This window comes from Aythya ferina, assembly GCF_964211825.1.
Source record: "Aythya ferina genome assembly, chromosome: 5".
NCBI lineage: Eukaryota > Metazoa > Chordata > Aves > Anseriformes > Anatidae > Aythya > Aythya ferina.
Genome location: NC_140301.1, coordinates 45,067,397 through 45,086,027, shown reverse-complemented (window position 1 = coordinate 45,086,027; position 18,631 = coordinate 45,067,397). Strand labels below are relative to the sequence as shown.

The 18,631-nt window shown below is 45.3% G+C and overlaps 2 protein-coding genes across 3 annotated transcripts in view; one reads left to right on the top strand and one right to left on the bottom strand.

Moving 5' to 3' along the window:
• TMEM86A (transmembrane protein 86A) overlaps positions 1-15,066 on the top strand; it is a 28,556-nt gene extending 13,490 nt beyond the window's left edge. For both annotated transcript variants that reach the window (XM_084520655.1, XM_084520654.1), the window contains exons 2-3: positions 3,478-3,742; positions 8,004-15,066. In XM_084520655.1, coding sequence (XP_084376781.1) covers positions 3,478-3,742; positions 8,004-8,431 — 693 coding nt within the window. In that variant the 3' untranslated portion in view covers positions 8,432-15,066. The remainder of the gene's footprint in view (positions 1-3,477; positions 3,743-8,003) is intronic.
• Positions 1-18,631, bottom strand: part of IGSF22 (immunoglobulin superfamily member 22) — a gene marked incomplete at its 5' end in the record, with an annotated part of 81,673 nt that overhangs the window by 38,054 nt on the left and 24,988 nt on the right. Inside the window, 3 exon segments of the mRNA XM_084520314.1 lie at positions 1,038-1,220; positions 1,711-2,936; positions 6,353-6,416.

Sequence of the window (18,631 nt, the reverse complement as noted above, 5' to 3'; positions counted from 1 at the left end):
TTACCCACCCAGCCAAGCAAAAATGTTCCCTTCCCTGAGGTACAGGCAAGTCCAGTCATGGATTATATGCTTGGCTTTCCTTAAGCCACAGCCTCCACTCATGTTGGTACACAGCCTCCTAATACTAGCTGTAACTTGTCCTCCAGATGGCAAATTGTCCCATCCCCTCTTCCTAGGTCCCAGCCACATGTCCGAACAGAGGGAAACCCCCCAGCCTCACCCTTCAGTCACCTCAGCATTTCTTGGAGGACTTCTCCCAAACACCTCGAGCACCACACCATCCCAGCAGGATGTGCTGTGTGGACCTCAGCAGCATGGGGACCTCCCTCTCTGTAAATGGTGTCCCTCGTGGGCACTTGTGTTGGTCACAGCCAGCACAGGGGTTCCCCTGAGCCGCAGCAGTCAGTAATAGGCAAGGGCATGTTTTGAAATAACATAATTTGAAGTATACTCGTAGAAAAGTTGTAAAGGAATAAAGTGTTAATGCTGAGAAGCCTGCAGCCCTTCTAGGTCTATCAGGTTATTCTTATGTGAGGACTCTAACTCCCTAAATTCCAGAGTTAGGAGTGAGTAACTGAGACTGGAATCTGACCCTTATGCATGAAAAATTCCTTAATTGTTACTAGAGTGGAAATAATACAAACCATTATTTTAAAATAATGCTGGTTGGGCTTGGAAAATTCACATTCAGATAGTAGGAAATGATAATTTCAAGGTTACCAAGCAAACATAATCTTTTTGCACAAGTGCATATCTTACATTCAGTAAGGCAAGGTTCCTGGGGAAAACGACAAATGTAATTAAAACCTGTCTCATCATGCATGTGCACAGGGGAGGGCAAGCTGTGACTGTAATGGTAACATCCTAGCAGGTGTTTTTATTTTAATATGGGGTATTAAATGAAACTTCCTGTGTTTATTAACCCAAATACTCTCCTGTATGCTTCCAACAGTGCCTCTGTCCTTTGCCAACAAAGCTGAACTTGAACGGTGTCTTTCAGCATAGACTTCTGTCTTCGGTGATACAAAGTTACGTACCTTACCAGACACTGTTACAAGAACCCGGAGCACTGTTGAAGCTGCAAATTCTTTTTCTCTTTCTCTTTGGGAGCTAGTCTTCCTGACTGGAGATCACGGGCTCATTGTGGTGTAGCAGGGATGCTCCACAGCCGGCGGGGTAGGGGAGATGCTGCCAGAAGTGCTGTCATCTGTTGCCTGCAACTGCAAGAGGATGAATGTGATCAACTACATTTTTAGCAAAAAGATTTCACAGGAGGGGAGGGGGCAGAGCTGGAGCCAGGCCCTGGCTGTGGAGGTAGCTGGGGACTATCTCAGTGACCTTGGAAGGGAAGGGTGCTGGGTCTGAAGGAGGAGGAGGTTTGTCTCCACTCTTCCCCCTGTGTTACTTGATAGTTCCCAAGCACACTCAGTGCTTTGAGACTACATGGGCTTTCATGACTTTTACTTCAAGTTCATTTGGTATTTGCTGGCAGAATTCTCCCAAGAAATGCAGACAAGAGGTAGTCAATGGTGATTAATTTAGACAACCGAAGTAGAGGACTCAAGATGGGCTGCCCGTGTAATACAAGAAAGTTAACGGCTTTCTGATGTCCTTCTGTGAGTGAATTGTGTAGCCTGGTTGTTTAATGGAGTGTTTAAAAATTGTGTTGGCAATAGCCTATGAATAATGTATACAGGAATAATGAAATACCTTGATGCTAAGAAACTGCTGATATGCTGGGGAACTTTCCATCAGATGTGAGAACAATTTTGAAAGCACTGTCTTCTCAGGATGCCCTTTATTTATGGTCTTGCTGCTTCAGAGATCGCATTCCCTTTTTAGACACTGCATGTGAAGATGCCCTCGACTGCCTCTGCCTCCCAGCTTCATCCAATTCCTTTCACTTATGTCTGTAAAACCTGCTGAATTTTGATGAGTTTAGGCTTTATTAACTGAGCACTGTACGCATGGAGTCATTTGCAGTAGAGTCTCTAGCCATTCCAGGTGTCTGCACCAAAATACACTGCATCAGAGGAAGATGGACGCTGTTTCTGTGTCATGGCAATGGAGTCCCACAAAACAGGGCCAAGTGATTTGGGAAAAAAGGCCAACAGTTCTTTTTCAGGTTTCTGGAGCATGGAGTCCTTGCATAAGATAAGCAACCATAGCATGGATATTCAGATTGTGATGGGCTCTGCAGTGTGAACCCAGCTCTGATGCCTTTAAGTTTTCCCCATGACCTCTTGAGGCTTCTGTGCTTTGGCCACAAGTAGTAGGACGTCATGATACTAAGGGTTGAAAACTTGCTCGATGAAAGAAATGGTAAGATTGAGAGTGAACCCCTGCAGCAGCCTGTGCACCCCAGATTTTGCACTGCCTTAGCTGCAGGAGGAAGCAGGCGTCCTACAACATTCCTGGACGTAGCTCATAAACACTGCAGGTGCATAAGGCAATCACAGTCTCTTCCTTTGCTCCTTTTTTTAGCCCTCAGCTGCTTTCCAGAAGAAAATAAAATAGGAGTTTTGTTTCTCATGTGAGGTTTTCCCCAGTGGCATTAAAAGGCAGAAGAAGCACAGCAGGGCAGGTGAACACAGTATATATATTAGGACTGTCCAGAGTGCTCCCAGCTGAGCAGCTGGTGAGAGCAGACCCAGCTTGCAGAGTCTGTAGCTCTCTGCTCTGTCTCTGTTGTGTCTTTGTTGTGAACAGTGCAGTGCTCATGCTGCATTTTTCTGTCTGTATTTACACAATAGACACCTGAGTCAAAGCATTTCCTGCAATATGGACAGTGTATTATTAGCGTAATGCTAGAACAAAGCAACACGTGATTCATGGTGTTAGTAGTCAGCTGAGGAAGTGATATCCCCACCTTGGAGGCTGATGTGATGGGCTTTGAAGTCACGGGGTGATGCTGACAGCAAGCTCCAGGCATGAGCCTACGGGGCAGGAAAGACAACGGGTTAGAAGAGATGTTGTATCCCCAAGGTGATCTGCAACTGGCTAAGCAAGAGGATATACCAAGCCAGGAGGGATTATTAGCACTTTCATTGGCTTGTTTGCTGCTGGGACACTCCTGGGGAGTGCAGTATTTTCCCAGCTACAGGAAAGGAGGTGTACAAAAGGGGTTAGTCTAAGTACAAGACAGGTGCAAAGACCACCAGTGAGGTTTGACTAATAGCCTAGATGTTTTCAGTAGAATAAATAAATAGAAGAGGTATCTAAAATTCCCTCCATCTCCACCACACAAAACCCATCCTGGCAGCCAAGAAGTGTTTTCAGAAGTTCACAAAGGTCTAGGTTGAAGATTTTAGTCAAGTTCAAGCAGCCTTTTTCTGGGGTAGAAATGCTGCTAGCTGACGTTATACAAAAAAAGAGAAGCTTTCAAAAGGAAGGAGACAGACTGTTTGTAGTTTATTCCACTGATGCTTCTGATGGTCCTATTAATTTCTTTTTTTTTTTTTTTTTTTTTCCTTTTAGGTGAAGAGTGAAGGCCCCAAACTGGTGCCCTTCTTCAAAGCAACTTGTGTCTATTTTGTCCTCTGGCTGCCAACTTCCAGCCCCTCCTGGTTCAGTGCCCTAATCAAATGTCTGCCCATTTTCTGCCTGTGGGTTTTCCTTCTGGCTCATGGAATTAACTTCTTAGTGGCACACCGGAGTGCCAGCCGCATCCTAGCAGGACTGATATTCTCAGCAGTGGGAGATGCCTTTCTCATCTGGCAGGAGCAGGGCTACTTCATTCATGGTGAGTGCAGTGTGAGTCTTAAAGGGATGCCACAGTGCTTGGCTGTTACTCTCTTTATTTAGTAATGAGTTGCTGGCCACGTGTTTTGTTTATTCATGTACAGCTTAAGTGCCTGGTAGTGTGAGGCACTCATCCCTAGACTAAAATCCATTGCAGTTAGAGGAGTCACATCATGGATGAGTCTCTTGAGCTTATCTGGAGGTGCCCTGGAGTCATAGAGGTAATTGGTGCAAGTTTGATTCCCTGGCACGTGCTCATAGCGTCTCAGCTGGCAGGAGTTGGAAAGTGGCATGAGCAGAATGTCCGGGGAAGAGTCAAAAACTTACAGCACTCAGCAGCTGCCATGAAGCTACAGGAAGTATCTACCTGCTGTCCCTCTGCAGTGAGATCTGCCAGCCCTTCTCTGTAAGGATGCAGAAATAAGATGTATGGTGTAAAGATCTTCAGTAGAGAACAGATAGAGAAGATCTTTAAATTTTAAAAGACAAGCCTGTAGCCCGCTGGAGGTGTTTAAGTGAATGTTAGGAACCAAAGCATCAGAAATCTTGTCCTACTTGCAGGTTCATCAGCATGAATCATGCAGCCTGTTGTAAAAATATGGGAGCTGGTTTTGCAAGACATGTAAATGATGGGGAATTGAGGGCAAACCTTACCATGACACCCTGTCATCTCTACAAAAAGATCCACATCTCTCAGAGCAAAACAAGCTTGTTTTATTTCACTTGTTTGCAGACTAGAACATAATGATTTAGATTAATGATTTAAAGCCACACTGAGTCTGCCTGCAGCAACATTCCCCATGGCCTTGGACTGTCACAAGAAATCAGCAGCAGTTGAGTCCTTCACTTAACTGTACTGGTGGGGTTTGTGAAGTCAACTTCACCAGCAGGGATCTTATTTAACATCCACCTGTGACTGTCCCATTGGAAAATGTGATGAGATGGGGCCAGTTTTCTGACTTGTGCTGCTGTCAGCTCTGAAAGTTAAAGTCTTATTTTTTACCCCTTTTATAAGGTCAGTATTTAGTTTAATTCTGGAATTCCCACAAGCTTTGCTTTCTTTATGAGAGGAAAGTATGTGAAATGCCAGATATGAAATGCCAAAAGCTTTGAATCTGGTTTTAATCCTGCTTCCCAAGGGTTTATCCAGATCTCTTTAAAAGTTCATGTAAAAACTCTTACTGATTTTGTTGGACTGTAGATTAGGCCCTGAGGACTGGATCCATTTGGCTGAACTTTGGCCATGTTGCTGAGAAGCTCCATCCATTTCTCGGGGCACCATCCCATCTGTGCTGAGGGTGCTGGCATTCCCACCGATGGGCCTCCTCCTAACAGGGGTGCCTGGCTCAGCACAAGTCACCTCGGCCCAAATGCCCGTACTTCTGTTTTGCCTGCTGGAGTTGCTTCTTGAGCTGTGGCTTGGAAAACATTCAAGACCCAATTCTCACCGTGACTGTTTTTGTACAAAGGCTGTGCAGAGGTTCCCTGTTCCCGTAGCTGGGATTTCTTTGAGTCCCCTCTCTGATTTAATGCTAGAGGAAGGTTGACTTGTCACAGCAATTCAGTGTCTAGTTAAAGTGTTTTAATCTGCAAATAAGCTGGATTTTTTTTTTTTTCACAAATGAGATGCATTGCTTTGTGGGTTTTGATCCATTTTTGTTCTTGATTTAAGAAGAATGTTTGTTTAGCTCTTAGACCATTTAGAAAATCTCTGCCTTGATCCTAGCTGTCTCCTGTCTGCCTCAGTCTGTCCTAATCTGAGCTACTGCCTTCTGTATTGAAGCGCTAACATTTGCGTTTCAGCTGTCAGCAGATAAAGTGTACCACCCCACTTACTCTGTCACCTTGCCTGCAAAATGTATTTTGTCTGATTTAAAATACAGCAGGCTGCTGTTGTTGACAACTGACGACATTGAAACTTTTGACATTATCCTTTGTGGGAATTTCAAATTTCAGGGGAATAAGAGGAATTATTAGACAAAAATGTACTTCTATGGCTTTCAGGCAGAAAGAAGGGTTGGGAACTGGGCTGAGATGAATAGCTTTTGAGACAATGAGTTTATAAAAGGACATTTGTTCATTATTTTATAGGGAAGTGAGAGCCTGGGAACTTACTCCTGGCACACTTGACTTCTTTCATTTTTGCTGTTTCAATCCACTAATAACAAGCTATTTTCTGACTAGTGCCTTACTGGATTTAGAAGACAGTTTACAGTGTGAACATCCACATCCTTTAATAGCAGACGCTTACAAACAATTTATGCATTTGGTGAAGAAGACGGGGACCAGCAGAAAGGACCCATTGCCAGTGTGAGGGGAACTCAAGAAGCAGGGAGGGGGAAGGAAACCTGGGCTCTCTGATTCCATCTAGGTATCCCAGAATAAAGCAGAGAGAAGAAGGAAGTGGACAGAGGGAAAAGGCTGATCTGTCTGGTGTGCTCAGAGGGCTGAGCCGAAGGCTGAGAAATGCAAGAGAAATGCACCCCCCCTCCCTGTACAGCTGACACAGGTTTCCCCAGTTCCTAGCTTGATTTGTGGATGTCGAATGAGCAAACCTGAGAGCTGACTTGTTTGTAGCCAGCCTCACCATGTATCACAAAACCCCTCCTACCTTTCTGGACTTCTGCTTGGCTGCTGCATCCTGTCTTCCTCTCCTCCCCCTCGCTGCCAGCTGCCTGCATGAAGGACAACACATTCTTCAGTTCCCATCCCAGCACTCTCCACATAATTCCATTGAAGGAAAAATCATTCCTCACTGCTAGGGCGAAGTAACCTTCCCCTCCTTACCACCCCCATGGCTCTAACCTTTCCTGCACTATAAACAGCTCGTCCTAAATCCCTCCTTGTTTTCCCTCAGTGCTATGCTCATGATGTGTAACAGCTCTGCGAAACATCACCTTCTCTTTGCCCTTCTTTGCACTGCCCTTCACACTGTCCATGTTCTCACCTTGCAGACCAGACCCCACAACTAGCTCTCTCCCTCCAGTGGGTTCCCCTCTTGTTCAATGTGGCTGAGCTCCCAGCAGACATCTATCTGGTCCTTCCTGAAGGCTGGGAGACACTTCCCCTTCAAGATGCCTCAGCAAGCATTAGATTGAAGAGATGTCTGCCAGTGGCAGGTTTTAGCAGCTGCCCTTTATGCCACAGTGTTGTGCTTTAAACGTAAACAAGCGTCCTGCTGGAGGACTCAGTTTCCCAGACCCTTTTCTCTGTTTCATGGTTTAGAGCTGCATGAAAACATCCAGCCACTCTAACAACCTTGCCCAGATGAAGTGGAACAGCCTTTAGCTGTGCCACACACAGGCTTGGGAACCAGAGGAGCTGGACTCAGTTTGGGGCCTGCTAAGTACAACTGGCAAGACAAGTAGCAGTCAGCAGCTGTACTGACACATGGTGACAGCTTTTGTCAACTGGATTAGTAGCGAGTGAATAACACATGGGCTGTACCTTCCAGTAACCACATCTGGGATTTCTCAGGGGTGCTTCACTTCAAAGAGAAGCTGGCATTTTATATTCACTGATTGTTTCCAGCTAAGGTTCCTCTGAATCTTACAAACAGCCATAACATTGTTGGCAGATCACGTTGGTATAAGTCCCTGAAATATGTCAGCTGCTCCTTTCCAGCTTAGGTTTCTCCTAGCTATGGGCAGAGATGGAGTAAAAGCCAGATTCAGTCCCTGAGTGCCTTGCCTTTGGGTTTGTGACTAAATACGGTCAGATTTTATGTCTGAATTCAGAGGGATCGCTATCTTCTCGCATCTTGTTCAGATGCTGCTTTGATTCCAGCCTTCCTGTTCCACACGTGACCTAGGAGTGAAATGCTTCAGATGACAGATATTTAGAGGGGATGATCTTTGCTCTGCCTTGCTCCCACTCTTCCATCCAAAGCAGGGAGGAGGAACATCTGAAAAGCAAACAGCTTTTTTTCTTCTGCAGCAGCTTGGTTCACCTGGCCTCTTGGCATAAATGGCTTGCACCACAACAGTCATACTCAGCTGCAGCTGTAGATGCACTGGGGTATTTTCTTAGGGCAGAAGCCTGATGCTAAGGCTGATCTCCTATGCACAGATATTTATATTAAAATGGTCCCAAGTGTGCAGTAGGGTTCCTGCTTAAATCAAATAAGGGTTGTAACACAGGAAGGACATTATGCCTGTAGTTGTTGCTGTATATTTCACATCCAATATAGCCATGTTTTCTTTTGCTACTGACTGCCAGTCACTGATGAAAGTCACCCTTGCTTTGTCAATGCTTCTTTCTAGGTCTGCTGATGTTCGCCATCACACACATCCTGTACTCCTCAGCCTTCGGCATGAAGCCTTTGGACCTGAAGGCCGGCTTCTTGATGGGCCTTGTTTGCAGTTCCTGTTATGCCTTCCTGTACTCCTACCTCTCGGGCCCATTCACCTACCTGGTAGCTGTCTACATCGCCTTGATCGGCTTCATGGGCTGGCGAGCAGTCGCCGGCATGCAGCTGTGCAACGACCTCTGGACATGGACCAAGCTCTCGGCTTGCATCGGCGCGATGCTTTTCATGGTGTCGGATCTGACCATTGCAGTTAACAAGTTCTGCTTTCCTGTGCCCTACTCGCGTGTCATCATCATGGCTACTTACTATGCAGCTCAAATGCTTATTGCATTGTCAGCTGTAGAGAGCAGAGATGAAGAGGACTTCAAAAAGAGGAGCTAGGTGGAGTGCCAACAGTCTGTGAACAATGTGGGTTATATCTCAGGTGCTGTAGCTGCATTCACCCCTGAGAGAGATCTCCATTTCTCTAGGCATATTGGTGATGTTGATTTTGCTTCTTTGAAGCATTACCTTTGGGGCTTTATTTTCAATGGCTTTCTCTGAATATAGCTTACTTCAGTGTGGAGTCCACGTCAGAAAGCTTAGACTGTCCCTGCAGTAGCTACTCATCCAACTTTTCCTCCTTGGAGGTGCTGTACTACTGCATTTTACTTGTTAGTCTTGAAACTGATGCTGAATGTCTGGGAATTAGGAGGGAAAGAACGGAAAGAAGCTTTGGCCACTCACTGTGCTAGGAAACTTGCTTTCAATAGGAGGCAGACAGGCACAGATCTCTGCTAAAGCCATAGGTAAAATGAATTTAACCAACGTTTAAGTTAGTCTGTTTTTGTGCATTATGAACTCAGTACACAAACTGGAGCTATTTGAGCCTCTGCTGAAAGGAAGCCTGCAGCGAGAGCAAAACCAGCAATTTCAGATGAGGGCTGAGCTTTGGAGTGAACAGCAGCATGTGGGGCAGCCCTTAGCAGAACCAGAATGAAAGCAAAACACCAGGCAGAGAGCACAGAGCAGGAGATGCACTGAGATGAAGTGCTGTGTGCTTTGATCGCGGCTGATTGCTGCTTCAGAGCAGGTCTGTGGACACCAGTTGATGTCAATACATATGGCAGAACTTGGAGCTTGGTGGGATTTCAGGGATGTCTAGGTAGGTAGGCCAGGGCATTCTGCCCCACCATGTGTGTGCAAATGCGTGGTGTCAGCAGCCACCAGCGACAGCTGAGTTGTCATGGGCACATGAAGAATTTTGATTTTTACAGCAGGACTTGGAGGATGCTTCCTATTTATCTCTAGTACAGCAGATAGGAATCTAAGCCTTTACATCTTTCTTTCCCAGTATTCTGACAGATAACATTCCATATACTCATTAAGTTTAACGATCCTGCTGCTTGCAGCATCTCTTCTGCATCTCTGTGTGAGCATTTCCCATGCCTTAAATGGCTAGTCAGGGCCCTGATTTTGTAGATTGTTGTTGTGCTTTGCCAGCTGGTGGTACATGATCAGCTTTGCACCACTTGTTTTTGGAAAGCCCCTTTTCAGCAGTGTTATGAAAAGCACAGCCCTGTGTGTTCAAAGTGCCTGCCTCTTCCTTCTTGAAGGAAGCACAGATTAGTGACAATGTGAGAGCCATCAGGGCTGGGAAAGCCTGTTTCGTTCTGACCCAAATTTCTTCACTTGGTTTGTCTGCCCATCTGCTGAAGCAACATTACTTCTGTCTTTACTCTCTTAAAAAGATATAGAAAGAGGTTGCCCTGTTTTTTTTGTTTTTTTTTCCTTTAACACCAGATTGATTTGTGATCGTATGTGCATTTTTTCCTGTTATTTGGGATATCTGACAGCAAGCTGTGTTGCTGTTTGAAACTCTCTTAAATGTGGTCTTCCCTTCTGTCCGTTCCAGGGCTGCTCCTGTGAGCTGAGATGCTCCTCCAGTGGCTTGTTTTTAAGACACAATGAATGCATCTGGGCATGCTAAGGAGATAGCGAAGGGTTCTAGCACCTCTTCAAACCTGTGGCCAAACAGGGACAACCAAAACAGACTGCATGCACGTGACTCAAATCCACGCAGGTCCTAATAACCCCTTGCACAATCTTGTACGGGCAGAGCAAACAGGATGGGCAGCCTTCCAGATTGTCCTCGTGGGATGAAAAGTACCATGGTTGCCATACCTTGCGTGCCCAGACCATTCCTGGCAAAAGCCTGGCACTGAGTCTCTGGCACAGGTGGCAGAGCAGGAATTCTTTGCAGGGAGGGCAGAGGGGCCAGGGGGCAGCTGAGGAAATGTTACTGACCCTGCTAGCTTCTCCCTTGGTGCTGAGAGGTGCTAAGTGGGGCTCCTGTTCCTCCCCAGCCTTGTCTGTTGGGACTGGGTACAGAACAGGCATTGCCCCCCCCATGACTTCTGCATTGGTGCCAATGCAACCAGTATTACAAAAATCTAGGTTAACCATCCTGACCCCGTGGAATCATCTGCTGCTTTTCAGAGAGAGATCAGAGAGGTCAGCTGCATTGTTGAGAGGGAAAGCATTGTAAATAGCACAGTCTGGTGTAATCTCTTCCCTTTAATGCTGTTGTGTAATACTGTCAGTATTCATTCACTGGTGTATGGGGGCCTGCCTGGAGTAAACAGCAAAAGAATTTAGAGCCATAAAACATCTTCATTCATCAACATTGCTTATCTCCTGGCCGCAGCTTGAACCCTGTAGTGTAGCTCTTTGCGGATGTCACCCTCTGTTACTAAGCTTGACTATTTGAAAATCTGTTACTGCAACAGACTGACCAAGCTAAGAGGAAATCTAAGCATTTGAGGTGAACCACACCATTCTCCCAGCATATAAACAAAGAGCACTTTTCAGTCTGGGTCAGTCCAGCACACTTGATCCAGCAGTTATTCAGAGAAGGTCCGTGCACCCTGAGCTTCCCTGGTGACCTCCAGGGGTCTCTTCCAACCTCAGCCATTCTGTGATTTAAAAGTTAGAATTTCAATCTGAGCCATTACCACTTTCTTTCCCTCTGGAAATGAGCCATCTTCCCTTTTCTGAAGATAACTGAGTTGCTTTTCTGGTTGCTTTTCCATCTTGGCTTTCTTTGCTCTCCTATTCCACTTCTAGGTTCTGTGGAAACTTGCAAAAGGATCTTTTAAGTGTCATTAGTAGACCTGCTCTCTCTAACCCACTGACTGTCAGAAGTGCAGTTTCTGGTTGCAGAGGCCTGCAGGTGACACTAGTTAGGGCAGCAGAAGCATGCGTAGCCCAAGTGGGCTGCTGCCCGCTTCATCATCCCCTCACCCAGCAGGGGCTGGCTGGGACATATCCTGGCCAGCCATGCTGGCTCCATCCCAGTGAAGCAACAGCGTCAGCTTGCCCAGGAACATGAGGCCAAGCCCTCAGCATACAAAGTCTGGGAAAGTCTTAGTTGGCTCAGAGATCTGCCAGTGAAGGCTTTTAATCTTCAAAATCTCTCTCCTACCATGCATTCTCTGCTTTTAATCCATATTACTTGCGTGAGACCACTTTCCTGGAGGGTGTCTTTCCTGCTGGGAGGAGATGAGCTGATGTGGACACTTACTTGACACAGTTCTGAGTTTCAGAAACCCTGAGAAACACTAAGCAGTTGCTCTCAGGCTGTTAAATGCCTTTTCACGGGATTAAAACTCTTCCCTTAACCTCAGCAAGGCCAGTCTTCACTATGAAAAGGAGCAAACAAGAAGTGTGAAGGACGTGACTGTCTATGGCAGCATCAGACCTTCCTGCTGTCTCTCTGCTTTGTAAAAGTGAAAGGTTTAAGCTATTCTTCTCTTCTTTTTGGGGGTACAATCTCTGAGTAGCACCTGCTTTTTAGCCCAGGGACGTTACAGGGGGAATGAAGCACCCCAGTAATGCAGTGTTTCTGGCCCCAGAAGTATCAGCTCTGGTGCTTGCAAAGTACAGAGGTGTTCTTTACATGATGCTGTACTCAAAGGTTGCTTTGCAATTCCCATCTACGTCACTTGAGGCTAAACACATTGTGCAATTACTTTTGTTCTCTTCTATTACACTGTAGTTATCACCCACTCAAAGATCTGTTGGATCTTTAATTGGAAATGCAGAGAATATATTTCAGCTGTACATCTCTCTCTGTAGGTACATCCTCCTTGTCTTTGCTCACACACAACTCCCAATGAGTCCAAGAAGCAATGCTAATTGCAGCAAGTTTTTAAATGCTAGTAATGCTACTGGGCTGTGCCAGTTGCACTGATGTCAACAGGGTGAAGGTGGTTTAGAAATGGCAGGCTGAGTAGAACAAAGCCATAGGATATTAAAGGCTTTACTCCTCCGCTGCCAAAAAAAAAAAAAAAAAAAGTATTTGTGCTTAATACCTAGCTTCTTACTCCTCCATATTGAGGCACCTGTAAGGCTGATTGGTTTGAGAATTACTCTAATGTGGCTTTTAAATAGATTGCTGAATATTTCATGTTGTATTCAATGGAGACAATAGATATATTTATACATATGTATTTAAAATTCCCAGGACAAACTGCAAATTTGTTAGTGATTCTTTTAAGTTTTCTTGTGCCATAGTTTGACGCTGACACCTGTAAGTTTTCATCTTGCTGTCATGGTAATTTGGGAGCTGTTCTGGAAGAAGCAGATCAAAGCAAACAGCAACTGCAAAGCTCAGTGGCAGGTGCCTTGTTCTCTCTGCTTGGATTCTGGATACAGACAGGGGCTCTTTTAAGCAGAGGCAGCATAATCATGTTCCTCCCAGGTACTTCTCCTGCCTTTTATCCATGCTCGCTCCTTTTGTGGCCTTGGGTAAGTCACTTAAATTTTTGGGGGCCAGGTCCTCATCTGGTGTAAATAGGCTGAGTGTATGAGAATCAGCGCTCTCTGCCAGGTTACAACAGCAGGGGACCAAGACCCCTGTGTCTGTTCTCATCCCATTTCTAAAATGGGAATATTAGCACTTGCCTACCTCACAAGGATGCTGTAAGGATTAATGCTCATACAGCACTTTGAAGATGTAAAGTGCTATATGTCCCAAGTATTAATGTACTGTAGTGTTAAAAATGCTTTTAGGCCTCTGCAGGACTTTTCTTAAAGCATAGAATGTGTGACTGCCTTTTTGGTTTGCATCAGATGGAAAGCAATTGAAAAATATTTATTCATACTGTCTAACAGGATGGGCTCAGATACACTTGAACTCTGAGGCGGGTTTGGCTTAGAAGTCTGAACTCTAATCTCAGTTCTGCAAACGGTTTTTGGTTCTTCTAAAAGCCTCAACCAAATTCTTAGATGTGAACTGTGTATCCAAATTTTGCAGTCTAGTCTTATCCCTGACATCCCCTAGCTAGAATAAATCTAATCCAGTCAAAACACAGTGCTCTTATAGTCTGTGATGGCTGTTGGAAAGACTGGAACAGAAAACAAAGTCATTCTGTTCAACCTTCATCCTGCGGAAGGTCAGCTCGGTTTCAAGGGACAACTTAAAAAGGGATGATTAATTCCTGTGATTGTAAGTTTACTGGCTTTAAAATCAGCAGAGAGGGAAGGCCTTGCTGGAATCAATAAGGTCGACACATCCTTCTTGAATTATTTTAATTATTTCCTTTTCACCTGAATCAAAGAAGTAGCAGGTTCTGCAGTGAAAGAAGTGCTTGTACCATCAGTCCGAGGGTTCAGAACAAAAGTAGATCTAGAAATACAGCTCTAAGCCATCACCATGTTCTCGATGACTATAAAAATGCCACAGTTCACTGATTTCAAATCTGGACCACAGCTACAAACTACTTGTTTCTGGTACCACTAGCTGCTGTACAAACACAAATGAAGGCAAGGAATTACTCACCAAGGAGCGTGAGCTGTGTACATGTGAAATGGACCATAATTCTGAAGCAGCTGCAGTTAAATCTTATCTTAATATGAACTCAGAAGCAAACACAATGCAAATTTTTATTGTTTCTTTAAAATGTATGATGGGTTCTAGTTTTCTTAGTTTGGAGGACATTTTCTTAATGTTATTTTATTTTTGCTCTTATTGTAAAGAATAAAAATACATGACTCTAGGTAGACCACAAATGAAAAAAGGTGGCCAGTTGGCAGGAATGCCAAAATTTCTATGGCTTGTATTGTTTTCGTGGTGACACTACGCTGCTGTAGGATGAGCTACTGGAGTGGTGTGAGAGCTCAACAGCAAGGCTGAAGCACAAGGCCAACTGCAGACCCTTGCAGCCAGCCTCATACCAGAGGGATGCAGGGGCCAAGCAGCCAAGATTGCAGTGGGAGCAACGCCTGGGCCTGTTTGGATCAGTTAAAAGACAGAGCAACAGGAAATAAAATAAATCTTTTCCTGACAGCTGAAAATCAAGAAACCAAATCCAGCCTGTTGGGTGAGGGTGCTGAATCAGTACAAACACATGGATCTAGACCTTTCTCTTGCAGGCTTCTGCTGGGCCAGACCTTGCTCCTACTTTACCCTGGAAGCCTTGCTCCAGGCCTACAGTGTGGGCAGGGTCGGGCTAGCAGAAACCTTTTTAAAAGAATGAATTTGAAAACAATGGAACCAAATCAACAAGCCAACCAAAACAAACAAACAAGCAAACAAAAACAAAAAACCACAACCAAACAAAAAACAACCACCAAGGAAAGAAAAAGCAAATGCCATTGGCTAAGCAGTAGTTCTGCCTGGCTGAGACTGCAGCACTCACTGGTCTGTCCTGAGCACTAAATCCATGTCTTGTACCCCTGCAAGCCTCTCACTCCGGCCCCTCTCCCACACATTCCAGAGAGAGTGTACTGAAAGATGTGACTGAAGCAGCTGCTCTCCCTGGGGGAGTCAGCTTTTTGCCACGTCTGAAAGTCTCCAGCACTTATTTCCTTTACCGTGATTGTAAAGGTCACCATGTGCAGTACGGCCACTTGATCTGGGATCTTTTCTTAACACATTTTTGTGCTGATTTTACTATTTTAATTCTTTGTTTGGAATGTATTTTTTCCTCATTTCTTCTGTATGTAACAGCAATTAAAAATATTAATTTACTGGGTATGTTTACTGTGTAGATGCATTGTCTCTATGCACGCTGGTTCTGTGACAACAGCCTACTGAACCTCTCTAGCCCTGAAGCTACCCAGAGCCCCACTGAAGCAGACAGGCGCTGTCATGGCCAGCTACAGCATTTCCATCTGGGGAACCCTGAAACACTGCCACGTGCACACTGACAAGCACATCCAACGCAAACCAACCAGGTACCACTGTGCTGATGACAGCTGACTGGTGTTACAATGCACCCCGAGCTCCCTGGGGTGCAGAGCACTGGAGGACACTCACCCTTGCTGCTCCAGACAGTCCTGTTTACAATAGCCATTTGTCCACACTTCCAGGGAGAAGGCAGCTTGCTGCAAAGGATTGCTCTGGGAAGGCTGCTCACTGCCCTGAAATCCCAGACAAATGGCCAAGTCTTTTTTTCCCCTCCCTTCCTAAGCAAAATTTCCATGGGAGAAAGTAGGGTAGCATGGACGTTTTTCTCTGGTTGAGGATCTGATGCCAGTTTCCTCAGCTGTGTTTGATGCAGTGGCACAGATATTTGGTTTCATTAATCCTGAACCAGACCATCTGTCACCAGTGGAGCAGGTTTCAAGGATTTATAGCACAGAAGCACGGAGTAAGAGCTCCCAGTCCATTAAATGGATCTGCTTGCAGGCTTAACAGCGATTCCTCCATACTCCCCATCTGAAGTGGAGCAGTTCCTGACACAAGAATGAATCAGTAACAGGAAGAAACACTACCAAGTTCTTTTCAAAGCAGCCCAAAGGAGTGACTGCAGGGGAAAGCAGGTGCTTCTTTAACTTTTTACAATTCCTTTCAAACACTCGGAGGCCTGCTGGGAGGAGCATCTAGTTCCCAGAGACCTCCTTCCTAGATCCAGGTGGAACAAAGGTGGCAAAATATTCTTGGACTCCTCATGTGCGTGTGGCTGGTCACTGTCATGCGTGTATTCCACAACAGGCTCTAGGAAGAATTCACTCTGAATTAAAGGAACCAGCACTAATATATATAAATATATCTGTCTCTCTATCAATCAATCCTTTAATGGTTCGGATATGTTCTAATTCCTTATCTAGTCTTGCCCACCAGCAGTGAAGGTACCAGACCCTTCTGGATCTCAAGTTTGCCTTCTACAACCACCTCTTTCACACAGTGACTCCCTCATTTGCAAAGCTGCAGACTGTGTTTACTTTCTTAGCATTGCAAGGTTTTAAGTACTTCAGATTTATGGCTTAGTGTATGTTTATGCAGTCTGACATAACAAAGCTTACATCATCACAGAGATCCTGCTGAGCTATCTGGGGACAAGACAAATAAGGAGACAGAATCCAGCTCTCCTCCTGAACTCAGAAGCTGGATTCTCATTGACCAGAGCAGAACCAAATTGATACATCGAAAACAGCAGCCTTAGGATCCTTTCACTACCATTAAGATACATTAACGGATGGTAATAGAAATGTCACCTTTCACATTCTGTTTGAAACCACTTACAGGCAAGAAATATGGAAAGATCAGATCAGAATTGGCCCTGCTGAGCAGAAGCCCCAGTCTCTTCCACCTTGTTTAACTGACCATTACAAAACAAAAGCCAAGTGCAGTTGCATTTTGAGCTACACAAACTACGCAGCCACAGCAATGCTGTTCTGCATGCTGGACCAGGCAGAGCAGGTTCCACTAATTATATCCTGTGTTTAGACTTCTGCAAACTTTCTGTCACTGTGTCCAGGTGGGTTTTATCATCTTTTTCCTAAGAAAAGAGAGAGAAGTGCTGTAATCACCGCAAAACCCCCTACGTTTTGAGTGCAAATCTCACAAAGCACCGGCTAAAAGCAACTGGTTACAATTTTCATAGGAAGTGGTACTTTGAGTTTGGAGAGTTCCCATTTTCATTCTCATTTCACTTCTCAATTCCCCTTGTTCAGTTCATCACTGTTTTTGAAAAATTCACTTTGGGTCTAACAGGCTTTGTGTCCCCTGTACCCTGGTATGGAAAACAAGATTCCCTCCTTCTGAGCTATAACTGCAGGAAAGATGTTGATGCGTGTTCAGAGGTGTAATGATGCACTATGTGATTTGGCAAATACTACAAAAAGACTAAAACTGAAAACATGCTAAGCAGAGGAATGCAAGTGCTCTTCCTAAAAGAAGAGAGACAGAAGAACATACACAAAAGAGGAGACAGTTTTGAGAAACAAAGGTTTAGCTCCCATGGAATCAGCACAGAAACCAGCAGCCGAGTCTCCAGCCCAGCTATTCAGAATCCCCAGGTTTGCTCACCCCTTAGATCATTTCTTACTCCCTTCCCTTTCAGTCCACCTGTGACCAAGTAAAGACCATTGAAACCCCTAAAGAAAGTCTCCCGAGTCCTGGTCGAAAGAAGCTCCCAGCCTAACAAAGAGTACTTTCACAGCTGGAGTCCCCAAAGCAGGTACGCTGTGCCCCAGCCTACAGCACCCATCTCCAAGCAGTAACTACCCCTCCTCCAGAACTAAAATCAGTGAGAATATAGTTCCTCAGATCTAAAATAAGCCCGCAATTAAGTTCAATTTGGAGTGAAATTCTGATCTCCTAAAGTCAGTTTCGCAGTTCCTTATCTCTTATTCTGAGATCTGCTCTCCCCATCTCACTCAGCTGCAAAGACCCCTAGCAGGACAGAGACCTTCCCAGTGACTGCCCAGGTCAGGGCAAGGAGGAGCCTCAGGAGGCCCCAGAAATAAGATATCAGAGCCTCTGAAATCTCACCCCCTCCTAAGGGGCCATTAAGAAATCTGAATATAAATTAGCACCTCACCCACACAGTGCTTTTGCAAGCCCTGCTCCTTAGCTAACTCTGCTTACAAATAGGCTGCTCGGAATAGCTTTGAAGAGTCATGTTCCTATTGTAGCAGTGCTCACCTCAACAAGCTGTATGTGGGAAGGCAGAAGGTATGTCCTACCCAGCAATTAGATTTCCAGAGGGATACAAAACTGTTCTGCCCCTCAGGCCTGCCTGCCCTCCCTGAGGCCGGGTGAGCAGCACTGCCAGGGTTCTCCTCGCGGCCTGGCTGATGATGCCTGGCCAGGAAGAGCTTTCACTGCTTTTGGGGACTAGGAAACTATCCTCCAGCTGATCGATATGGCTTCAAACTGTGGCTTTGGGGAGGAGTGTATAAGGGAACCTGAGAAACATGAGAATCAGTAACACCAGGATGTCTTAAAAAACAATAAAGAACGGTTCTCGGTCTTTTAGGCATGTGGTGGCTGGCTTCAGGGAAAGAAGTGTCATATGTATCCTACACAGAAAGACAGATGAGTGCTTGAAAATCAGAGCAGGAAACCCAGCATGCACATCCTTTCCCTCTGCTGACCCACACTGAGCTACTTCTGCATTGGCAGGGAGAACAGAACCTTCAGGGGGATGTGGGGGTGTGCATGTGTGTGCTCAGTCGTTGTTAGCAGGCTGTCCAGAAGCAATGATCACAGACAAAAATAACCGTAAAAGATCTTTCCAAATATAGCCCCATCATTATTGGTGCTGTATCAGTTTCATTTCAAGCTGTGCCTGACAGTGTCTCGTTCCTTTT